General features: G+C 37.6%; 1 protein-coding gene across 1 annotated transcript in view; it reads left to right on the forward strand.

The window, feature by feature from the left end:
- The window catches only part of NYAP2 (neuronal tyrosine-phosphorylated phosphoinositide-3-kinase adaptor 2), a 247014-nt gene that overhangs the window by 92728 nt on the left and 127486 nt on the right, over positions 1–26800 (forward strand). Inside the window, exon 3 of the mRNA XM_025405245.1 lies at positions 19442–19743. Coding sequence (XP_025261030.1) covers positions 19442–19743 — 302 coding nt within the window. The remainder of the gene's footprint in view (positions 1–19441; positions 19744–26800) is intronic.

Consider the following 26800-nt stretch of genomic DNA (forward strand, 5'->3'; position numbering starts at 1 on the left):
GGAAATGGGAAGTATTACTTTGGTTGACTTCAAATATGACTTAATAAGGCAAGAATGAATCAGTTGCCATGTGTATTTAGTCACATCCAGTCTCATTCACTGTATAGGTCCAGTTACTAATGCTTTACCACAAGTTCTGCTGGATTCACCTTCTCATCCCCATTTGGCATTCATTTCTGCTCCAGAGCCTGTCTCCTGGCTGTTTAAAGAAGATATCAGATATCAAGATATACAATTTCATTCCTTCCAGAAAATTAGATCCTAGAGAGTGTGAGACAGGTTAGAAGGAAATTATTTGATTATAGGCCTTCCGTATGCTTTTGTCATCTCAAGGTATGGTTTGATATTTTTATAATTTTTCTAAGCTTGGTGATATTGTCTATGGAAAGGTTATTTACTCTTACTGTTAATGATGCTTTGGGGATTGCAGTGGAGAGGGAAAAAGAAAGAGGTGGAATAGGTTGGTGGTTGCTCACAGTTTGTATACACAATACACCTGCATTTTCACCTCCATTCTTGTGGGAAGATTTGTTTGCTTGGATTTCACAAGAATGTTCAATGTAAGATATGAAAAACTATAGAGCTTATGTCTGTGTTTCTTATATGTAAAAACCAGTAATGAATGAACTTTATGCAAATTCTTTAAATTTGGCAAAAAGATATTCAAAACACTTTTATTTTCTTATGCTGAATTAAATAGTGCTCACATAATTTTATTGCATAGAGTTTACATGTGTGCTTATTTTAATAATTTACAAGAAAATATTAGTAGGTCAATTTTTCTATTAAATACTCTTGTAAATGCCCAGAACCATGTTGAGACCTATACAGGTTAAACCTGAGTATAAGAAACAGCACTGATTCCCTTTCCACCCCAAGACTTTTACTTTATTTAAAAACAAAAACTTAACATTATGAAGTGATTTTTGCAGAAAATGTATTCTAGTTGTACTTCTCAAGGGTTAGGAAAGAGAGAAGTTTAGAAAACAGCTGTCAATGAGAATAGATTGAACTCGACTGGAGGATGAATTGATTCTGGATCATATGAGGCGAGATTTAAAGAAATGGAAAGAAGATCTTCTATCAGAAGAATTCATTATTCACTCATCCTCTCATCTAAAGGGGGTCCTCCCTATTTTTCCCTTTCTTATCACTCTATTTTCTTTGTAGCATCAATCTTAATCACCTGGTTCTACCCCTAATCTCTGTGTTTTGTGGGGAGAGATAATTTGTTTTTTGTTGAATGACTGGGGCCTGGCACACTGTCTAGCACAGACAGGCCTTCAGTAGTTATATTAATTAACTAATAAGTTAGATATTTGTGATTTTATGGGACCATCAGCAAAGAATAGATATTGGTGATTATTGTAGCAGAAAATAAGATTGAACATGTGCAGTGTTGCCACATTGTGTAATATTTTAAAATCAAATGCTGTTGCAAGGATTTGTTCCCTTTAAGTGTATGTTCCCTTTAAGCATATCTTCCGTAGACTGATGCTCCCTTTAAGCGTATCTTCCGTAGACTGGCCTAGTACTGCTATGGAAGATAGATGAGAAGACTGCAGACCAAACCTGGTTTGTTGCTGAGGTCATCCTTGCAAATGATGACAGCCCCACCTGCTGTGAACCTGAATTAACTGATCTTGACCTCTGCATTTGACACACCTGTGCTCATCACAGTACCACTTCAAGCATAAGCATGTTGAAGGTATATACCAGGGAGTGATAGAGATGATTGATCACAAAAGTTAAGCTGCATTTAGGAAGACAAGATTTACAGCAATTGAGAAACACAGAAAAGATTGCAAGACCAAGGAACAGAGAGTTCCAAAAGGGGGTCAAAGGAGAGCTGAGGTTGAACACAAAGAAAGCAAACTGAAAAGACAAGTGTTAGTAGTCAAATATACAGATGCTTAAAACTGAGGTTATGGAGGGGATGAGGTTATTGGTAATCGAAAGGTCCAGATTGTGGCCCTGAGTGTGGTGGCTATGACAGGAAAAAAAAGATATAATATCTTTGGGGAGAAGATTTCAAGAAAGTGTGTGGCCAGGGAATGTGTATATATTTAACACTGCGTCTCATGCATTCTGAAATTAGCCTACAACTTACATTTTTTATCCTCCTTTTTTTAAACTAAATGGGTTGCAATGAAAATATCTTTTGGTGATTCCTACCCTGATCCAAATCCTGTATTTTCCAAGGTTTGCAAACTCTTTAAGAAAAAACTGAAACAGATGGCCACAAATGAGTTATAAATGGAAAAAACAAAAACAAAAACAATAAAGCCCCACAGAAAACCTTTGCCAAAGAATCATTAAGTTAATTGTCCTCCTTAAGTTGAATCAGGCTTCAGTAAATAAGAAATTATTTTCAATAAGGAAGCTGTGAAGTTAAATTTCCCTGGTCCCCTTCCATGTGTACAGGAGGGTTTTATTTTAATAGGGTAGATCTTAAATTTAAATGTACTCTCAGTTAAACTGTAAACCCTGAGGGGTGTATATCTTTATTGTACAGCACTGGCTCATTGTGCTGTTGTGTGCAACAAATAATAGATGATAAATACTATAATGAGGCCAACTAAGATATTGCATCTATTGTAATGGAGAATTATTTTTTTATTTTTAGGTGCATTGTGAGCATTAAAACTGTTGCTAATATGTTGTGATAATAGCTTTTAATTTGTTATGAATAAAGATGTGTAGGAGAAGATGGGGTTTGATCAAAGGCAAAGTTTAACACTGGACCCTGACACCCCTTAGGACTAGAGCATAAAGTGGATACTCCAAGTGCTTTCATTGACACAGAGCATTAGATTCAATTATTTTTTCTGAAGAAAACCAATCAGGGAAAGTGCATTGTTCCCGGAAAGCTAGGAAAACAGGGTGCCAGGCTCCTGGCCTCTGCATGGGCAATTTTGCCATCTATATTTCAATCTATCATATTATTACATTTGGGTACATTAAGCAGATCTGCAACCTGTTGTGCATAGAGACAGCACACTGGCCACTCCATTTAGAGTAACTAATGCATCCATGCATGAGTATTTGGCTCTTAAGTATTGTCTCTAGTGAGTCACATTTACATGTCACTCTGATTACATGGATGAGGGCTGGAAACTGGGTTTTTAGAACTCTAAGGCATGACTTTTTTAATGCACTTCAAAAATGCCAGAGAGGATGCTTCTCAGCTTTATCAGTTTGCCAAGGTAGTGTGTTCAATAGAAATGTTTGTAAATGCTTTTTGTTGTTAAAATAGGAAAAACACTTCATGAATAAAACCTGACCTTTACTTATGTTTGCATTTTAATCCCACAAATATCCTGAGGGATCATGGGGCAAGGTATTACTACCTCATTGGATAAACGAATGAATCTATTTGGAAATGAATTCTCTAGTGGTCACACAATGATTTAGGAGCAGTGTTAGAAATGAAATTTTCTCTCTGGAAACAATGTACGTGTACATGCATATGTGTGTGTGATCTATAGTGTCTTTTTCTATAGACACACAGATGATAGAATTTTTTCACTTCCTGGAAAATGTATGGCTTGACTATTCAATTAGAGATACTGAGCTCAGTTCCCTTTAGAGGTTGGAAATTTCTGGATGACATAACTTACTTATTATCTGTATTTCACTTTATCTCTTCACTTCTGTTCAAGCCAAGTCTCTATTTTAAAAAGCTTTTGGTCTTCTAGATTCATTTTATTGAAGCCAAACTTCTGTAACTCTTTAATATATGCTTGGAAATAATATAATTAACTATGTATTCCTTTTAATGTAGGTCTAAAATAATTTAAATCCATAAATATTTACTTGCTAATTTTTACACTCAAGTATACTAGATGCCATGGGAGATAAAGAATCATGCACATTTTGATTTTTATCTTCAAAAATTGTATAATGTCAAGATTGTGTATAATAGCTGTAATATAAGGCAAATCGTGACAATAAAAAAGGAAGTTCGCTAAACAAGAGAGAGGGTATTGATGAAAGTTTAAGAAAGAAGTGACATTGGTTTAGGCCCTGAATAACTTGAGATTTTGTTTTTTTTCAAATGGAGATGTAGTTTGAAGGGGAAAAGACCCCAGGGGAGTATAGGGAAGAAGAATTATGTGAGTGGATATGACAAGATAAGAAAGAAGGCTGAGCCAGATTAAGCAGAGCTTAAATTCCTTACAGAGGAACTGGACTCTTATTTTGGGTAATCCCGAAGACTTTAAAGAAGAGGATTGATGTGATCACGTTTCTTTTTTAGGACTTTTTTTTTAGGTCAATGAATGCATTATTGCTGGGGAAAACTGAGACAAATAATCCAAGTAAGAATATAATTTAGTAGCTGGGACCAAAAGTTCATAAAAAGTCTTGTAGATGGTTTGGAAAATAAGGAATAGATGTGAAATCTAGGTAGAAGAGGAAGAATTTGTTGACCGTTTGAGTGTGTGTATATACAGGAAGTATATAGGTGTCAAATTTCTTGGAAGCATTTGATCTCTGTGACTGAGAGAATGATGCTTTGAAGACAAAGTTTCAATAGAGGGAAAAGCGAGACGGCGATGACATTGGTTTGGAACATGCTAATCTTGAGTGTCAAAGGAACACCCATTTGGAAATGTGCAGTATTTTGTTGGAAGGGCAAATAGATGTCTCAGAATGCAGGTAACCATGGAATATTAGATTTGAAAATCACGTGGACAGGATAGCATTGAAGTCTTCAAAATTGGTATTTGTCAAAGACAAGCACAGAAAAATCAGAAAAGGGGAAACAGAACTTTTACCTACACTGAAGCAGAAGGGGCAAGAAGAGAAGTCAGTGGAAATACCAAGTAGGAAAAATTGGAAAGATACAAAAGCAGGACGGGCCAGTATTCAGGAAGCCAAGGAAATAGGACATTCCAGAAAGAAACTGCAGTCTAGAAGACATAAAATGGCTCTAAAGGTATTGAGAAGAACCTAGAGAAAAATGAAGAAAACTTTCTAGTTTATGCCATTAGCAAGGAAAAGGTAACTTTTTGTTGTTGTTGTTGAGACTGAGTCTTGCTCTGTCCCTCAGGCTGGAGTGCAGTGGTGCCATCCGCTCACTTGTAAGCTCCGCCTCCCATATTCGTGCCATTCTCCTGTCTCAGCCTCCCTAGTAACTGGGACTACAGGCACACGCCACTATGCCTGGCTGATTTTTTTTGTATTTTTAGTAGAGACGGGGTTTCACAGTGTTAGCCAGGATGGTCTCAATCTCCTGACCTTGTGATCTGCCTGTCTCAGCCTCCCAAAGTGCTGGGATTACAGGCATGAGCCACCGCTTTAAGAAAACCATTTCGATAGACTCTTTGGTGGTAGAAGCCAGAGTACAATAGATACACAAAGAATGTGACTTAAGAACAGTGATAAGAAGGTGAGAACTCCTTTTGAGACTTTGCCATCTTATTCAAAGGTGCACCCCTGGCAGCTAACAATGTATTGGGCACAAAACAGATGATCAATAGATGTTTGTGAGTTAAAGATGAATGAATGATGTAATGAATGAGAGAGAAGAAAAAAAGTAGAAGGGAAAGAGAAAGGGAGGGAGAGAGAGAAATAGAGAAAGAATTAGCTAAGTATTGCTACAGAAAGCAGTCTGAAATGTTTAGGATTGCTGATGAGAATAATCAATGAAGGATATACCATAGAGAATAAAGTGAAAGAATAATATATGTAGAAAAATCATTGAGAGATTGAGTCAGCATACCAGAGGAAAAAATATAGTTAATAATGTAGAGAAGTTGAAAGATGGAGAGGAGAAAGACTTAGGGACCTCTCATTGGAGAGCAACAATCGTTTTAGTGAAATAGACCTTGAGGTATTATTCTGAGGGACTAGGCTCAGATTTGTCAAAGCCAAGGTTTCCTAAAGCTTGCAGTCATTATGAGGTGTGTATTATGTAACTGCAGAATTATCTTAATTCTTAAGAAGGGTAAGTTTAAGTTGTGTTCATTATTTAGAAAGACATTGAATTATTTTTGGATTGATATGAAAGATGAAACAGTGGTTTATTTTTCTCCCTTGATAGTTCATTTTTCACAATGATTCTGTAAATACATGGCTAGGATTTCCGAATCTGTCTGAGGTGTGTTCTTCCCTTTCATCTTCATGACTCTGTTTTAAACTGCAAAATATTTGAGACCTCAGCAGAATATTTTGCAAGAAGCATTTCACTGTGCTCAAATATTTTCATTTTCCAGGTACTTTCTATAAAGTCTTTTAGATCTCATTTTGTTCAAGAAATTTAGAGCATTATTTCATTAAATCTTAAGACACTATTATCAGAAGAAGCACATATTACAAATGTTTGGGAAGGGCGAATGCTGTAGGTTTAAGACAGAGCTGACATGAAAGCTTTTTAATCTCAGTCTTCTGATTTTGTTTGACAAATCGTACCATCTCTATGCTAGAAGGTCAATGAATATATGGCAATATACCTGGGAGCTACAGGTTTCAAGAAAACTAATTTTTCTGGTGTGAAATTTCATGCCAGAAATAGTTTGGGGTCATACTAATCCCTTTCTTCCAATATTATGGAGAATAGAGATTTTGCAAAATGGGGTACCTATTTTGGTAGCTTTGCACCCTAAAACAGTAGTAAAAAAGGAAGCATTCAAGGGTGATGTCAATATCTAATACTGTATCATAGATGATGGTCTGGGCTGAGAAAGTAACTAGCTGCCTTGTTACTGATAGGAAACTTTTCAGAAAAGAAAACATACTGAAATTATACTAAAGAGTATGGTATCTGCCACTTATTTGAGTTGTTTGGCTCTTTCTCGAATCCAGGGCATGACTTTACAGTTCTCACTAATAGGAACATGTGTTCTCCCTCTAGGTCCAACTTCAAACTGGCTTAAGGTTTGAGAGTATACATAACTGATCTCATAAGCATACCATCTACTCTCTAGATCATAGGTGTGTGGACAATCAAGAGAGTAGCCTCTTGACTCTGGAATTCAAAATGCCATTGGTGTCAATTAAGATGTTTACAAAATTGAAGGAGAATGGTATCTAATCCAGGGATTTGTTAAATAATGATTAATTTAGAGGCTTCTACTGTGTTATCTCAGGCAAGTAAATAATGTATAAAACAATATGAGACAGAGAGATATTGGTAGCCTCCACTTTGAGGTGAAGATAAAAAAAAAACTAAGTGAATTAATGTGCCTGGGGTCACAGAACTAGTTTGTAATAGAGCTAGAATTGTATGTTCAATTTTTCAAGTTGGCCATTGGGATATCTGAAAACAGCATTCCATCATATATATTTTTGTTTCAACAGTGAAAGCAATTATCAGCAAATCATACCTAAGCCTCATAGTATCATTGTAATTTTTCTTTCCAATGATAGTTTGAAAATACCTATCCCAAAATAATTCAAAAAGAAAAGTTTCTGAAACTACTTAGTGGTTTTTAATGGGTCACATCTTCCTCTCTTTCCCACTATTCCTGCCCACTTTCCACTTGCTACAAACAATGCATAGTCTGTGGTCTCAAGGAGCTCACAGACCAGTGGAGGAGATCTACTCAGAGAACACACCTAAAGGGTGTGATAAAGGAAGTGCTATTACATGGAGGAGCATAGAGTCCTATGGCAATGTTAAGGCAGGAACATGTTCCATTAGAGAATTCTTGAGGTCAGAAAGGGAACATGTTGCAGATGAGAATTGGTATAGAATCCAGACCTTAAAAGACCATGAGTATAACTTAAAAGTTTGGAGTTTTAGTCCAAAGAAATGGAAGAGCTATCAAAGGGTTTTAATTTAGAGAGTGACATGAGCAAATCTGCATTTAGAAGGATAAATCTGGCAGCGCTGTAGAGAAAGATCAGCTAAGAGGCAATTGCATTAATTTAGCCAAGAAGTGATGAGCACCTAAACCAAAGCAGAGCAGTAGAGATGGTGAGAAGGGGATTAAGCTGATCTCTGCATTCAAATTACTGGTTCCAACAGGGACAAAAATTAATAGTGTATGAGTAGTCACAAACTTTTCCTTTCTCCATCATAAATTGAGAAAATGGCCACTGAAGAAGGAAATAGAGAAGAATGTCATTCAATAATGGTATCATCCATCCTGTCGCTTAAGAAGCCTGTGCGTTATTCTTGAACTATTCCCAAACATATACGTATACATTCATTTATTTAATTGATACTTATTGGTTGCTCCTTTGGGCCAAACACTGTTCCAGCCACTGGAAATACAAGACAGACAAGGTCCAATTAAGTTTTGTCCAAATATACCCATAATTTTTCAATTTCTCTAGATCCCCACTTCCTGCTCACAAATCCCCGTCTTCCCCACTTCTCTCTTCATCTGATGAAGTCTTACTCATGATCTGCATCAGCTGAAAAGCCACTTCCTCCCTTGGGGCTTCCCAGTCCTTCAGTGGTTGTTAGGGCCCCAGCACTTGTTCTTCCATTGTACCTGCCTTGTACTTCCTCTGAGAGAACATCTGATCACAAGGTGCTGAAATCATAGGGGTTCAAGAGCCTGTGATTTTCTGAGGACCCTGAGCACTCTGCTCTGTTCACTGCCTGACAAACTGTAGACACCTGGATATCCTGTAAATAAATAGTGAGTAAATAAATGCCTCAAGACAGAGTTGTTTTGTCCTCCTTAAAAATTATACCTTTAGATAGCTAAATCAGTTATTATACTTTAAACCGGCATTAAGTTAACGCCTTCTGCTCGGGAAGTTCAAGGCCATTATATGTTATTCTACAGTTCTAGTTTCTACTTCTAGGTTGAAAAAAATGAGCCACATATGGTTAGCTAAACTCATTTCTAAAAACTTGGCATGTTCTCAAACCATATTCAAAGCTTATGTCAGTTTTGAAGACACAAATAAAATATATTTTCCAGAACTTCTCCTCCTCTGGTTGAATTTTTGGAAAAGATCTCCCACGATGTGGACTTCTGTAAACTGTATTCTAAGTTCAGTCTGAATATCATAATTTATTTTCCATATACCCTCTCTTTAGGCCATGACACTTCAAGGAGTAGAAGAATCTTATGTATAGAAATGAGGGATGTTTTAATTTTAGATTCCAAAGTACCGTAGATAATAACATATGTTAATCTTAAAAGCACTTGTCATGTTTTAAGTAAAAATAAGTCTCTTAAAGATGTTCCATAGAATTTGTTCTGGCTTTAATAAGCATTATATTTCTGTCCTGCCTCTTTATAAACTCAGAACTGAAGAAAAGGAACTTTGATAGAGGTTAAAAAAAAATCTCTCTACTTCCCTCTGTAACCTCCTTACTTTATTATAATTAAGCATCACATTAACGGGCAGCAATATTAACCTCAAACTCTTGGCAATAGCACTTTGTGATAAATAAGTTGTGTGCTTGTTTTTCAAGCGTAACTCCCTAGCCATGATTACCCTAAGCTCCAACATTCATAAAAATCTTAAAGTATCATGGCATTTGATAGAGATGACCATAAAATCCATTCAATAGATTTGCGCAACTCTATAATTATGTCCTGCTGATAATTATGGCTTTTTTTCCTTGACTTTTTCTCTTTATTTACTATCTGGATTTGGAAGTATATTATATGACAATACTGTCGAAGCCCTCTTACAAAAATAAACAAAGTGTATTTATATGATTAGCATATGTTTTCCCTCATGGTGCTCCAGGGTGGAAACTTATTAAAAATGCCTATTTGATGACTGGGAATGGAAAGATAAAAATTGATACAGAGTTAGATAAGTCAGGAAGGAAGGGGAGGTAAATTAATATTTGTTCAGGCTCCTGTCATAGTACACTCCGGCTGCTAGGGTAAATACCACAGACATTTATTTCACACAGTTCTGGAAGCTGGGAAGTCCAAGATCGAGCTGATGGCAGATTCAGTGTCTGCTGAGGTCCTGCTCCCTGGTTCGTTGACGGCTGTTTTCTCTGTGTCCTCACACCATTGAAGGGGTAAGAGAACTCTCTGGGGTCTCTTTAATGAGGACCCTAATTTCATTCAAGAGGGTTTTGTCCCCAAGACCTAATCACCTTCCAAAGTCTCCATCTGCAAATACCATCACACTGGGGATTAGGTTTCGACATATACATTTGGGATGGGGGAAGCAGGGAGCATAAATGTTCACTCTATAGCACGTGTACTTATATCAGCTACCTTGATAGGTTATTTTAAAATGTTTTATCTCATTTTACTTTATAACAACCCTGGAAAGTGTTTCTTTATAAAGATAAGTATAATTGAAGTTCATAAACTATGTTTTCTACCTATAATTGGATAGCTAGTAAATAAGTTGGTTAGTTACATATCTCAAATTCTAAAATACTGAATTTTGGCAGAGGTAAAATCTCCTACCAAGGAGAAAGAACGTATTTGATGTTTAAAATATATCATTTTAGGCCAGGCATAGTGGCTCATGCCTGTAATCCCAGCACTTGGGAGGCCGAGGCAGGCAGATCATGAGGTCAGGAGTTTGAGACCAGCCTGGCCAAAGTGGTGAAACCCCATCTCTACTAAAAATACAAAAATTAGCTGGGTATGGTGGCGTGAGCCTGTAATCCCAGCTACTTGGGAGGCTGAGGCAGGAGAACTGCTTGAACCTGAGAGGTGGAAGTTGCAGTGAGCCAAGATGCGCCACTGCACTCCAGCCTGGGCGACACAGCAAGACTCCGTCTCGGGGAGAGGGGGGATATCATCATCATGATCTTAAAATATAATATCTGGAACTAATAGAAACTGAGTCCTTTCTCTTCAGGACAGTTTTTTTTTCTTGTGTTATTTTATTTTTCTGTAACAGTTCATCACAGCAGTTAATAAAAAGATGTGTAAAAATCCCATTTTTAACACTTGACCTTCATATCCAAGAAGTATCAATAAACAGCCAGACACAGGAAATTAATGTCTGAAAAAAACTAGGAGAGTTAAAATATTAGGTGCATAAAAGTAGAAAATAGATATCATTGAGGATATGAAGTGGTGAAAATGAGTGGTTGAGCCTAAGGCAAAAAATCCACAAATTATGGTTTTGAATGAGCATATGTGGCTCAGAGAAAACATTAAGGGCAATGGTGAGTGAACAATTTGGAAGAAAATATGAACACAGTTTAATTTTACTGAAGCCAAGTTTTCATATCCAAGTATACTGCCTGATTTAAAAACTAGATATAGGGAAAACATGTAAAGCAGTTAATTATTTTTATTCATAGTGTTAAATAGGAAGGATTTCTTCAAATAATAAAGTGGGATGCATTTGTTTGCCATGTTGTATCATCCCCAGTCTATCCCTGACACCTGTTGCATTTTCTCATAAAAGTTAGCCAATAGCTTTTATTTAGTAACTACTGTCTGCAGATTATTACACTGGTTCATTTAGGACTTTTCCCAATACATCTGTCAGGAAACCCAAATATAAATGGCTTCAACAAACTGGAATTTAGTAGTTGACATACCTCAACAGTTCTGGGATTATTCTAGCTGCAGACATAGTTATAGCCAGGTCTTCTTCAAGGTCTGAGACCTGGTCCCACTTATCTTCCTTCACAATGGGACAAATGATGAAGCAGGTCCAGATTTCCGGCCAGTGCAGCTTCATGCGTGCCCTGGGTTCAATCTGATTGGACCACCTTGAGGCATTTGCCAGTTCCTAAAATAGTCACGGTGGCCAGGGTGATCCAACATTTGTGTGGCTGAGACTGAGCAATATGGTGGACCGAGAAGAAAAAAAATAAAAAACTTCCCTACAGAAATTTCCATTGCAAAGATAAGGGAGAATGCATCCCTGGGAAGCAAAAGTGAAATATGTCCACAAATTTTTTTTTTAACTAATCCTTCTATTAGGCTATCTTCAAAGGGGACTTACTTCCATTATTCACTTTTCCCTTCATAAAACAAATATGTGCTAGTGACTAGCGTGGTGAGCAAGGAGACAGAATGCCTGCTTTCATGAATCTGGGGGTAAGTGAATGTGACCAGCCATTTGAACTCAAGGCCAATGGGGCTGTGAAGAGTGTGTGAACATGATGAATTGTATGACAAGTTCCATCTGCCAAAAATCAAAGCAGATGAAACTAATTATGCCTCTCTCTTAAAAGTCTGACATTGAGTTGAGGTGTATTCCTTGTCAGACAGGAAGAGGTGTTACTCGTGGCTCTTTCGATGGCCAATTTCCATGAACATAGCTCAACCTAGCTGGTCCTGATACCTAGAAAAGGCCGTTATACTGGAGCAGGGATCCTTCTGGTAGGATGGGCCAGGGGGACGTTCAGTGGGCAGAACTAGGTAAGCATTTGGCTTTGAGCATCTAAAGAAAAGGCAACAGGGAGGCAGCATCAAATATAAACTTTTTAAGTCATACTTTTAAGGAAGAAAGTATAAATATTAGTTTCTTTCTACTCCTTCATAGTGAAATGCCCACATGAAAGATTCCAAGAGTTCACAGGTAACAGTGGCCCACCTGCCCACAGGCAAATCTCATCCTCTTCTTTACAGCTGTAACTGCCACCATTTCCCTTTCAGATGTTCCCCCACTTAACTTATGGTTGAATGCGCCCTTTCCCTAATACTAGATAAATACATCTTTTTGAAAATGTAACAGAAAAAAATCCTAAATGGTTTGCAAAGTTTGCAAAGGTAGAAATATACTGGAGTATGAATCAGTTTCAGAGATAGGTTTTTGAGCTCAGCTCCAAAGTATCACTACAGAAAAGAACTATTCAAGCAAGCAAACTCCTAGGCAACCCTTCAGTTTGTATCTCAAGTTTCTAGATGTGCATAAAAGAGGATCAATGTCTTTATCTACTTATCTATCAATCATTATCTAGCTCTCAATCTACATCATTGTCATCATCATTATCTATCTGGAGTGGGATTATGTTTTTCCCAGTGCTTGGCAAAGAAAATTCTATTACAAAATATTGACAAGTTTGCCTCAAAATTGCATGCAGAAACAACACCCCTGTCACTTTTGAAGATGACGTCTCACCTCAGCAGCTCACCTTTCTCATGGATTTTGTTTATCTTCCGAAGGAAGCAGTTCTCATAAGGGAATACACAACATTAATGCAGATGGATTTCAAGAGACAACAAGACAAGGAACAAACCATGTTGATTAGCATTGTCAGAGAAATTTTGAAGTGCTTGTTTTGTACCTTTCTTTATCAGTCCTGATCAGCAGGTGCTTTGAAAAACTGAAGCAAGTATTTAAGAAAGTTAATAACATGAGGGGTACAGTTGCCTAGATTATCTTGATACCTTGAGTTAAATGTAGGATTTTATTTTGACTTTCTTTGTGTGAAGTTTTCTGAGGTTACATGGTACCATATGGCATGCTTTACAGGCATGGCCTTATAATGCAAATGATTATCCTATAAGCAAAATTCAGTAAGAAAAGACTTAAATAAATGTAGGAATTTTAAGGCTAAAATTATTGACTGCATTTTATATATCACACTGCTAAGTGCTTCATATGCAGTATATCAGGTAAATTTGATACCAGTTTGATGGGGCCAATGCCACTATTAAACAGCTAAGGAAATGGCCCCAGGGGTTCAGTAGCTAATGTTATATGGCTGCTAAATAATGGCACTGGGATAGTCTATAACTCCATGATTCCAGTGCACAAATATCCAGGCCTCTCTACTAGCCAATAACTTGTTTGGTGGAGATATTTACAAATATTGCACCAATTACTTCTGGAAAAATAACCCTCCTTGATTTAGATATTTTACACTTTGTGTTTTGTAATGGAATAACTAACCAACACACAAGTAGATCTCACAACATTGCCTTCATTATATGAGAAAAAGCATACTTGTTTAAATTCGGGATTATGAAACTTGTTTTTATTTTTATAACATGAGATGTGTCAGGCTTAATCTATCTTGAGTGTTGGAGTCTTATTGCAACAAGACTCTTTCTTTAGCCCACATAACTTTCACTTCCAGCCAAATATTCCTATAGTGCATTTAGCTTCTAAATCCTCAAGCCTCATTTAAATGCTCAGTCTGAAGCAGGAGAATGACCTATTTTTACAGGCATTCCTTATTTCTGGGGTCTTCCATTTGTCGTGATGCCTTCTCTCTTTCCCTGCTTCTTTGGTTTCTGAATGCCAGAGGTTGTATAAGTGTTCCCAAGTATGTCAGTTCAGGTCTCCCAGGAAGCAAACACCATGACAGAGTTAGAAGTCTGGGGGGTTTGTTGGGAAGAATGCCTGTGAGAGATAAAGAAGGAGGAAGCAGGAAGAGGCAGGACAAGCCTCAGATCACAATACAGGTCTAGCACCTGTAAAAGGAGAGAGGGAGGAAAAGCAATTGAATAGGAAGATCATCAGACTGTGGTATAGTGATGGGAAGGAAGGTCTTGACCAGTGCAATAGGGAAAGGCAGCCATAAACGTTGCCCAAATCTGGGAAGAAGTAACCAGGTGTAATACCTCATTGTGCTCATCCATTGTCTAGGAGCTGCCCATGGACAACATAGCCTCAACAAAAATGCTGCACCAGATTTGGAAGATGGCCGCTGGCGGCTGTCAGCTGACTGCTGTCCTCAAAGAAGGTCCTCTCTTGAGGGATTTCTTAGTCACACACCTCCACAGCTGCCACAGTTCACTCCCTAGACTCAGCTGATGTCCTTCTCCTGCAGGCTTGGGGAACAGTTCTCTCCTGGCTCCCTTCTGGCTCTTCCTGAGGGGAAACTTGGAAGGGTGCAGTTAGGGAGATAAACTGTAGTCCTCATCACTGCAGTTTGTATGGGAGATACGACTGGTTCTCATCATCTCCCTCCTCCATCATTCATCCGAAATTCAGCGCACCTTCAGGAAGCACTTCCACTTGTCTCAATGGCTTACTTGGTGGAGAGACTAATCTCTCTTTCATGAGAAGTTGGAGCCCCTGGTAAATATAACCTTTCTGGGCCAGGATTGCTGCATGTGACCTTTCAAAGTCACATTTGGGCAAGACAGTACCAAGAGGCACCCAAGTGGATTACCTTGGTTTCACACATACTTCTCTCTGCCCCATTGCATAAAAGCAGCCTTACCTCCTGCTGACCAGGATCAAGGATCTCTTCCACAATGGCAACGACTCTTCTGTTTTGTTTGTTTGTTTTAGAGCTGGGCTTTTGCTCTGTCGCCCAGGCTGGAGTGGTGCAGTGGTATGATCATAACGCACTTCAGCCCTGAACTCCTGAGCTCAAGCAAACCTCCCACCTCAGTCTCCAGAGTGTCTGGGAAACAGGTACACACCACCATGATCAGCTTCTTGCCTGTTACCCACTACACAAGGGGTGTTCAAGTTGCCCAAGGGGCAGCTCTAAGTTGTTGTTCAATGGGACCCTTGCTGTATCTTCTAAAAAGAGTGTGCCCTCTTTGGGGACCTGGACCTTTTAACTCTGTGTAGAGTCCAGAGTTATAGGGATTGGAAACATAAAGCACTCAATGGATCATTGTTGTCTTGTCAGCTAACTTCATTCCTCATGGCAAGTGCTCTCTTAAGGGATCTCAGTTGCATACCATCACAGCTGCCAGGTATTTGATCTCCTATCTGTACAAGGAATATGCATCCCCATGTGTTGCCATATGACTTGCAGTACTTTCTTATTGGAGGAGAATATGTCCCCAGGCCACTGACCTCAAGCTTGACCATAAGACTGGTTTTAGTCAGTGGAGAGTGATGGGAAGATTATAAGCCACATCTGAGCAGAAGCCAGGAGAGACATTGCATAAGTTAGTTGGTGTTTTTCCCTCTCTGCCGGGAGAGAAAGTCCCAGTGGGGCTACATCCTGGGATGAAGAAGGTACGTGAAACAGAGCTACAGTTGATGTGCATTCATACAAGCAAGAAACAAACCTATGTCATTAAAAAACATTAGGGACTGGGGATTGTTTGTTACTGCAGGATAACCTAGTAAGATTTGGCTAATAGGTTGTATGTTTTCTCATTCGTGATATTTTGCCTAGTATTTGCCTCTTCCTGATTGCTTCTAATTGATGAATCTACTCATTAATGGCCCTAACTATTGTTCTTAATATTTCTGGGGTATTCTGGATTAGCTACATCTGAAACATCTGGATATAGTTTTAAAAACACAAACTCATCTTCTATACCTACAGAGATTCTGATTCAACAGGTATGATTCAATCATTGCCCTTCATATGGAGTCTGGGAATCTGTATATTTAAAAAAAACTCCACAGATTCCTAGCAAATTCAGAAACTACTTGTATGCTGCATTTCACAGTCTTCAATTTGCTTTGGACTAATAATCTTTTCGGGTCTCTTGAACGTAGATGTGCCATCACCTTTACTGTTTGTCCCTAGCCTTGACTTGAACAACGGTCTTTGCATCCAAATTAGTTTTTGTCCTATTTCTTCATCTTGCATTTACAGTCTGGTCAAACTAAACTTGCAGTGGCACCTGCTAGTGCATTGAATTTCTTTTGAAGGAAATGGTTTTGTGTGTGTGTGTGTAAAAGCCATATATGAACCAAAGCAAATAGAGTTAGATTAAGTTGTTGTGTGCTGTTAAAAAAGATAATTCTGAAATGAAACAGCAGAGTAAATTATCAGTCTGGGAAAAGGTTCAGTCTCCATTTAGGTCAAAAGTAACTGAGAAATTGCTGATACAATTATTTTTAGTAACTCTCATAAATTCCCATGTGCATTAACACATGCATAAATTTCCCCAGGTGGCTGTGTTACCAGAAATGGGATGACTGGCTAAATAAATCCTTAAAGCACCTTTTGTGCAGTGATGCAACAGAAATGAACAAAAGACATTAGGATGAAAAATAATTGAAAGCAAAGTTAGATTACATCAAGTATATCATCTATGAGAAAGATCAAAGCCACATCATCACAAACTGAAGATCGACCTTCTTATACCAAGACTGCGCCTCACATCCACTACCCCATCCTTTCTCAAATTCTTCATTTTTCACAAACCACTCTGTTTGGATAAGCTTCTAATGTATGTCTTAATTGCCATTCTTTAAAACACACACAGAGAGAGAGAGAGAGAGAGAAAGCATAAAAACACTGCACTGACTTAGGATACTGTCGGCTATGATGTGAACACTGCCCCTTAGCTGTCACTTGGACTCCATTCATGCTTCTGGATACTGTTGATTTTTAGTGCACTGAAATTCCAACCACTTTTATTGCAAAGATAGTACTCCGTGCTTAGTGTCTGAATATCATTGAATATAGAAAAAAATACATATAAAACATTTTGGGTTGAGAGGCAAGTTATCATTGGTATTAAAAGCCAGAATCAAGAATCCAATGTTCTCGTTAAATTCTTCCTGGCTATATCCCCAAAGGACATGTAATTGTCATAAGTCCCCGGTTGAAGAAGGGAAAGAAAATCTCATTTCTCATTATTGTTCCTAATAGAGTGTTAAAATTACAACAAACGTTGTAATGATATGAAAGATATAAAATTCCATCATATTATGAAGGCAGAGCCAGCCAAAATTAGTTTTAGTAAACAAAGATCTGAATAAACTTACATGTCTGGAAAGGTAGACTCAACAAGCTTCCAGACTTCATATACTCAGAGGTACTTCTTACCATTCAAACATATCTAAGAAAATCAGTCAAATATTTTGTAATGATGTTTTTAAAACGTTGTGTTTACTCTTGGTGAATAACTTCATAGATAAAAAGAAACTCTAGAAAAATCTTCCTTTTAAAAGTTTACATTCACATTTGTGTCCCTTCTCTTCATAAAGGAGTCATTATTACTTAATAGCATAGACAGAGACCCAAGAGTCATTTCCTAAATAATTGCTTGAATTTCAAAATTAGAGGGGATTTCTTATATTTTAATATTTTTGTCCAAACTTTCCTATGTAAAACTTAAGAACCTTACATTTGGAAACTTTGCATACCCTGAGTATTTATGAAGTGCTTAGAATAATCTCAGGATCAAATGATATTTAAACTACACCTCTTTACTCAATGTTGCTGTTTTATTCTGTGTCTGATTTCTTAGTAGAGCTGTTTCTAATGTAACTGAAGATTCTGGAGGACTGAGAGTGGTTGACAATACCTTCACCAATTTAAGCAAATATTTTCTCGTCCCTCCCTTTCTCCCTCCCTCTCTGCCTCTCTTCCTTTCTTCTTCCCTTCTCCTTCCTTCCTTCCTTCCTTCCTTCCTTCCTTCCTTCCTTCCTTCCCTCCTTCCTTCCCTCCTTCCCTCCTTCTTCCCTTTCCCTCCTTCCTTCCTTCCTTCTTCCCTTTCCCTCCTTCCTTTCTCTTTTCCTGCCCTCCCCTTTTCTTTCCCTTCCTCTCCTTTGCTTTCCCTTCCTCTCCTTTGCTTTTTACTTTCTCTCCTCTCCTCTTTTCTTTTCTTTCTTTTCTTTTCTCTTTTCTTTCCTTCCTTCCCTCTCTTTCCTTATCTTTCTTTCATTTTCTCCTCCTTCCTTCCTTTCTTTCTTTTTTCTTTTTTTCTCTTTTTCTCTTTCTCCTTTTCCCTCTTTCTCTTTTCTTTTTTCTCCTTCCTTCCTTCACTTTTTCACTTTCTCTTTCTCTTCCTTCATTTTCTTTCTTTCTCTCTCTCTTTCTTTGTTTCCTTCTTTCTTTCTTTTTTTCTTTTTTCTTTTTTTTTTTTTGAGTTACTAAAATTTTTTGTTTGTTTAAAATTTTTAAATAAGTAAATGATACACTTGATGTAACAGGACACTACATCAGCACAGAGAAGTGAATTTCACTATTATGTAGGAAGTAAACATTTTCAATAAAATATTTACCAGTGACAGAAATTAGTGTGTATAATTATATTTCCATACAGATAGTAATTGATTACAGTTATTTCACAAGTCACATTCTATCTTTTTTTCTCCTTCCTTCGCTTTCTCTCTCTCTCTCCTCCCTTCCTCCCTCCCTCCCTCCCTCCCTTCCTTCCTTCCTTCCTTCCTTTCTTTCTTTCTTTCTTTCTTTCTTTCTTTCTTTCTTTCTTTCTTTCTTTCTTTCTTTCTTTCTTTCTTTCTTTCTTTCTTTCATGTTTGGTAACAGAACATTTATTATTGTTGTTTGTTTCATTTTCTCCAATATGTTAAGCAGATAAAAGCAGGAATGGTTTTGATGAAGTGGACAAGAGTCCCAAGTGCTGACCACTAGGACTGAGTCCCATGTCGAAAGGAATCTATGAGTCATTGTCATGGAATTTTTGTTTACGGTTTTAAGCCACTGAGAAGATTTACCTCAAAGTAAATATAAAGTGATTGAAGATAAGTGTTCTATGCCGTATTTTTTCTTTCCTTTGGGGAAAACAACATTTAACACAAAAGTTAGAATGCTTTCATGCTACCTGAGTTTGTTTTAAAAGGTAGCCTTTCGCCAGACTAAAATGAAGATTTGAAAGTTTCCGTATTAGAAATATGCTCACACATGTGATCTTGTATATCCTGGCTCCTTTTATCTTCATGGTTTTTGGTTTGCTTTCTTTTACAGCATAGGTGGAGAAGTAGGGCGAGGCCACGAAGGGAGTTACGTGGGCAAACATTTCCGCATGGGATTCATGACAATGCCTGCTCCTCAGGACAGACTCCCCCATCCTTGCTCCAGCGGCTTTTCTGTGAGATCACAGTCCCTGCACTCAGTTGGGGGTACAGACGATGACAGCAGCTGTGGCTCACGGAGGCAACCACCACCCAAGCCCAAGCGGGACCCCAGCACCAAGCTGAGCACCTCATCAGAGACGGTCAGCAGCACTGCAGCCAGTAAAAGCGGGAAGCCCCCTGAGAGGACTGAAGGTAAAACACGCATGGCCCACGTCACCTAGAAATGTTTTTCAGATAGTGTGTTCAGTCAGCACGCCCAGGATCAAGTGCCTTCTTCACTGGGCCACATAATGCTGCCTCTCACCCTGAAGTCCCAGAAAAGAATTGAAGGGAAGGTTATTTATTAGTGTGTTGTCAAATTTCCAGAAGAATGTATTTATGATGGTTCAGAAAGGGAAGGCAATGTATGAGTTTTTTTCATCCTTTAAAGCTTCAAATTATTCAAAAATTATTCTGTCCAGAAATATATCTAAAAGTTATATTTTCTTATACTATTTATATAATTAAAGGTATTACTATTTGATTATTAAGGGAACATTTTAATTCAGGAAAATATCAAGAAAAAGCTTATAATCTTATCTTTGAGAAATAATCATTTTAAACATTTTGGTGAATTTCTTTCCAATGAATATGAATTTATGTATTTATGTGTGTGTGTGCATATTATAGTCTTAAACTCTACTTATTATCTCCAGTTTTTACTCTTACCTGCCTGTGTTTTTTCTCAGCTATGAAACATACAAATCAAATATATCCCAGCCTCCTTGCTGGTCTATGAATATAAATTAGGTCACATTAACACCAGGTCTCACCGGCTCTTTAGGTCTTACTGAATTTAGTAGAGTCTCAGCTTCCCTGAGTTACTCCCAAGAATTCCTGGGTGGGAAAGTAGCCTTACTCCAGTGACTTGTGTCAAGTGTGCCTTGACACAAGCTATCTTGGTCAGTTGGGGCTGCTATAACATAACACCATAGCCTGGGTGTGGCATATAAGCAACAGCAATTTATTTCTCACAGTTCTGGAGGCTGGAAGCCTGAGAGCTCTGTTGGGGCCCTCTTCCTGGTTGCAGACTGCCAACTTCTCCTTGTATCCTCAAAGGGCAGAAAGGCCTCCCTGGCCTCTTCATAGGAGGACACTAATCCCATTCATGAAAGCACTGCTCTCTCCTTCCCTTTCTATCTCCACATACAACCATTATGGGATTAAGGTTTCAACATTCTAATTTGGGCAGCACCAACATTCAGCTCGTTGCATAGGCACATTCAGATCTTTACATAGCAAATGTGGAAAACACTTCAAGTTTCCCAATGCTGCCAGTGACGGTTTGAGAGAGGAGTTCCACCGGGTCCCATAGCTTCTCTTCTGCCCCACTCTCCTTTCTCCACAGCAAGCTTCTCTGAGCCCCTAGGGTACCAAGTGTTATATTTGCCTCAGAGAGCCACATGGTCCTTTCTTCAGCTAGGCAGTGTTCATTGTCACATGGGCTCCCTAGTCCCTCATGAAAGCCCCTTGGCCTTCTGGCCTAATCTTTCCACAGATTCTCATAGGCAGTCCATGAGGTCAGATGCCTATGAGGTACGTGCTGTCTTGCCATCATCCTTGTCTCTCCTTTCTCTCTCATTGGTGCCAGGTGCCTTTAGCCAAAAACAACCAATATCTTCAGTGCATATTGAATAATACCAATAAATGCTTGGAGATGGAGTCAGTCCATAAATTCTACAAAAAAATCTCCTGTGGCTTCAGTTTTTCCTATTATACATATAAAAAAATGCTTTGCATGTAAGTATATGTGGTTAAGACACACATGTGAATAACATGTATGTGTTTGCATATTTGCAAAATTGATATCATAGTGCATAGAGTCTTGTGTTCTGTATTTTCACTTCTTTGATTGTAACCGACTTCCATGGTGTGCAACTTGTCAAGAAACAACTTTAACAGAGAGAAATGTACAGTCAAGTAATTTATTTAATCATTATCTTGTTGAAGAATACTCAGATTGATTCTGTTTTGCAGCTACAATGAATAGTGCTACAATGAACATTTGTGTGTGTGTGTGTGTGTGTGTGTGTGTGTATAACTGTTATTCCTCTGCCCTCTTAGAGTATTAGACATTTGATTCTTTTTCTCTTGATTCAGAGTTATCAGTAAGTCCTTCAGCTTGTAACACATTGATGCTTTTAGACACAATGTATTAATAGGTGTTTCCTTAGCTCAGTAGTACACTAAAAGGCCCCAGAGGCCTACCTTTTGTAAATTTTAAATGTTGTTCATAGGTTTCCTTGATACATGGTGCTTTTCATTTCTCTTTATTTTCTGTGATTCTCTGTGCAGAAGTCACCACTCTCCTACTTCTACTGCCAGAAAACTACATAATAAATTATGTTAGATTGTTTTCAAAAGAAAATTGCTGATGTAAGAAAGTGATCTCTGAAAGATGGGGGGCCTGTGCAGTCAGGAATAACTCAAGTATAAAGGGGAATAAAAGATCCACCCAAAAACAGAAGAGAGATGAGAAGGACAAAGGTAGCCAGTAAGGGATGTGTTATCAGTGTCATGTTGGCAGGAACATTTCTGGAAAGAGTGTAAAATACACACCTCAGAAAAGCCCCCCTTTGGGGAGGGGGAGCTGGGCTACCTAGAATGAAAATATGGAGAAAATCATGACTACTGTCCCACAGAAGAAAAATTTGAGTGGCAATTCACTCGTCTTAAAAATAGAAGGGATTCCCATTCATTCGGGATGTTTCATAGCTAGTTCCTGGGGCAGACAGTCTCATAATTCTCTCTCAGATGTCTTCACCATTCAAGGATAGTGGGCTCCCAATGCCTTCTTGTCAAGTAGAAGGCAGCAGCTCAACAAGCTTTATTTTTTCGGAAGACAAAATAGCAGATGCGGTTAAATTGCAGCAGCAAAGACTTGTTAGACTTGGAAAAAATACTTGATAGGTAGTAAGTTCATTAAACACCAACTCCAAATCCAGCATTTCTCCTCAAAAAGGAGCTCTGAGGGTGTTCAGTGGGCTACATAAGTTATCAGGACCCAGTGCAGAAATGGTAGACTTCCACAGAGAACTGATTCTTCATGGGAATTTTACTTTCTCTTCAGAACACTTAATAAAATGGCAATTGCAAAAGTAGATATATGCAAATCTCTTCTACCAATTTATGACCTCAATAATAGCACAGAGACAGGGCTCAATTCAGGGATGGGGAAAAAATCTTGAGTCCAAATGCATGTGTATATACGTGTATCCTCAGAGCCAAAATTATTAATATATAAATATGTAGATTGTTCTTTTATGAACTGTCAGTTCTGTATAATTGTGCTATAACTGGAGTTCATTATGGAGCATATGTTTTCTTTATAATTTTTCTAGCTATCAACAGTATAACAAAGATAAAAAATGACTTTTATAAATCTTAGCCTGTCTTTTCTTTTTACATTAAATGCCAGCAAAATCAAAATATTGATTCAGCGCCATTAGAATGATTGCCATGGTAACCAGCTTCTATTTAAGTAAGGGATTATGACTTCCCTGTGGATAAAAGTAAAAAGAACTGGACTCTACAGAATGGCTTTTTAGAGCAGAAAAAAAAACAAAACTGATGAGCACAAAAAAACAAACAAAAAATCACATACCAAAAAAGTATAATTTAGTGTTTAAAAATTGTAACTCTGTTACATTAAAATATATATATTTACTGTTCTATTTTCAGATTATCTACAACAGTAACACCTTTAAAAATTTATATACTGGTGAGCATAAACTGACAAGCAGTATATTATAAATATTTTAATTACTCCTTTTTATTGCCGCAGTGTGGTTCCTGCTTATTTTGAGGAAAGATTAGATGATATAAAGGGGGTTAAGCAGAAAGAGTGAGAGACCCTATGAGCTGTGTCTCACGTGTGAGCCAACAAAAGGAGGTTATGTGCACCCTCACATTGGTCATCCCCATTCCTCAGGTAAACACATAGCCATTCCTTGATAATGTCATTGTTAGAAATGCCGTCTAGTTTGGGCAAAAGAGATGGTACTTAGGACCAACAGGCAAACGTTGACTTTAGGCAAGTGATCCAATGGGACTATTTCTTTACCTTTAAAGTGATTGTGAATAATGGAAGAATTGATCAGATCCTGCACCCCTCGCAACCTAGTGAACTAATGCCAATGATTGTGCATGGTACAAAGAAGGTGCCGTACAAATATAGCTGAATACTATTGAACCACCACTTCTAATAGGCCCGAATAACATGAAATTTTGGTCTGGTATAGCACATATATTAAAAACAAAGAGGAAAAGAAAAGATAGGCACATCCACTTCACATGTCAGAGCCTTAAAAATTTTACACGTGGCTGTTGTCAAAATATGAAAGATAAGCACTAGAGAGGATGTGGGGAAAAGACAGCCCTTATACACTATTGATAGACAAAGATAACCATTAAGGAATAGTGAATAGAGCAAACATTTAACATAGGACTACCATATGATCCAGCAGTCCCACTACTGGGTAAATTTCCAAAGGACACCAGTATGGTGAAGACACATCTTTACTCTCATGTTTATTGCACAAATCTTCACAACAGCCAAGATATGGAATCAACCTCAGTGCCCATTAACAGATAAATAGATAAAGAAAATGTCATTTATACACACACACACACACACATACACACACATACATACAATAGAATACTATTCAGCCATAAAAAGGAATAAAATCCTGACATTTTTGGCAACATGGATGGGCCTGGAAGACATTATGTAAAATGAAATTAGCTAAGCATGGAAAGATAGATACCACTTGATCTTACATGTAAAGTGTAAAAAAGTTAATCCTGTAGAAGAGTAGCCTGTTGATCACCAGGAGCTAGGGCAGGAGTGGGTGAAAATATTGGTCAAAGGATACAGAATTTCAGTTAGAAGGAATAAATTCAAAACTTCTATTGTACATCATGGTGACTATCACAAAAAAAGTATGTGAGCTTATATATATATATAAACTAGCTCAATTTAGCCATTCTACAATGTATACATAATTCAAAATAACATATTATACATGGCAAATATATATAATTTTTGTCAATTAAAAATAATAGTCCAGGCATGGTGGCTTACATCTATAATCCCAGCACTTTGGAGGCCTAGACAAGTGAATTATTTGACGTCAGGAGTTCAAGACCAGCCTGGCCAACATGGTGAAACCCCATCTGTCTAAAAATACAAAAACTAGCCAGGCATGGGGGCAGGAGCCTGTAATCCCAGTTACTCAGAAAGCTGAGGCAGGAGAATTGCTTGAACCCAGGAGGTGGAGATTGCAGTGAGCTGAGATTGCGCTACTGCAGTCAAGTCTGGGTGACAGAGTGAGACTCTGTATCAAAAATAAATAAAATGAAAACAAACGGGAAAAGAAGCAAAAAAAATTGCACAATGGCCCAAATAAACAGAAAAATATTCCTCATATGTAATAATCTTTTAACAATATTATGGCATTAAGAAACATTCCTCAGGCAAAATAACCTTTTAATAATATTGTGACATTAGTATTCCCAAGGCATAATCTTTTAATAATATGGTACTAACATAGTATTTAGTATAAATAATATTTTATTAACCTCTAATTATCTCTACATTTTCAAGTCTTTACAAGAACCAGCTAAGTATCTCTACCTTCCATTTGTTATGAACTCTTAAGTTATTTTCAAACTTCTTTATTATATAATTTCAGGACTGTGTCTTTACAAAGCAATCAAATACTCTTGAATTGGGAGAGTTCTCCTGATTTCTGATTTTGTTTTAGAGAAGTTTAGTAGAGTCATGTCTTTGGAAGCAAAAATTGGGATACCTGCTATAATATTTGCAGTCATGGCTGTTGTTACAATCTTGGAATGGGTGGTTGAGCCAGAACCAAGTGAAGCTGAAGTTTGTTATAAGTCACCGCCTTAAAAATAGACACAAAATCTCTTTTTAAGAATTACCAGAAAAAGTAATTTAGAGCCTTTAATAATGTTGTTTCTCATGCCTCCATTTATTCAGAAAATACTTTGAGTGTCTACCCTGTTCTGCTGGGATCCAGCTCCAGCAACAAAGAGAACACAAATGTTCCCTTCTCTCATGTTGCTTATAAACAGTTTTGATTCTATTTCCCCAGCATAGTCTGTCCTACTCTATCCAGGTCACAGCCAGCAGTGAGTTAAAGTAACAATTTCTAGAAACCAGAAAATCTGGCATGACAACCATGTGCCTTTCTTTCGTATAATCAGGTGTTTATCTGGAGAAGAAGTAGTTTAACACATTTTAATAGTGTGCTTTTTCCTACAAAGAATATCTGTTGATTATGGCTGTTTGGTGTTGACCAACTTAAAGAAGCCAGAATTTGATTTTCCTCCAATGTAAAATTTTAGAAACAACCCAGAGACAGTTGAAGAAAAAGGAGTGGAAGCAAGTTGAGTGTGTTTATCTTGGAGAACTTACAGGTTTCCCAGATTAGAATCCTAGCTTGAGGACTTAAGTCAGCACCAGTCAGGGCCAGCCACATATTTGATTTTGCTTTCTCAGTTCCTAGTGCAGATCTGTGACTTTTAAGTGGCCATAACATTTTTAAAAAGACTATTCCCGGAAGTCCTCACAAGAGCAGTCAGGTAAGAAATACATACATAAATAAGGCATCCAAATTGGAAAAGAGGAAGTCAAATTATCCCTGTTTACTGATGATTTGATCTTGTATCTAGAAAAACCTAAAGCTACCACAAAAAAACCTCCCTATATTTGAGAAATGAATTCAGTAAAGTTCCAGGATATGAAATTAACATTCAGAAATCAATAGAATTTTATATACCTATAATAATCTAGCTGAGGACCAATTCAAAAAGTTAATCCCATTTATAAAGCTATAAAAATAGGAATATATTTCACCAAGGTAGTGAAACATCTCTATAAGGGCGACTACAAAATACTGATGAAAGAAATCATAGATGACACAAATGGAAAAACATCCATGCTTATGGACTGGAAGAATCAGAATAATTAAAATGGCCATATTATCCAAAGCAATCCAGAGATTTGACACAATCCCTATCCAATTATCAATGTCATTTTTCACATAATGAGTAAAACCAATCCTAAAATTCACATGAAACCAAAAAAAGAAAAAGAAAAAAAGACCTGAATAGCCAAAGCAATCCTTAAAAGGAACAAAACAGGGGGGATCACATTATCTGACTTTACTACTATAAATCATAC

This window comes from Theropithecus gelada, chromosome 12 (assembly GCF_003255815.1).
Source record: "Theropithecus gelada isolate Dixy chromosome 12, Tgel_1.0, whole genome shotgun sequence".
In the NCBI taxonomy this organism is placed as follows: Eukaryota; Metazoa; Chordata; class Mammalia; order Primates; family Cercopithecidae; genus Theropithecus; species Theropithecus gelada.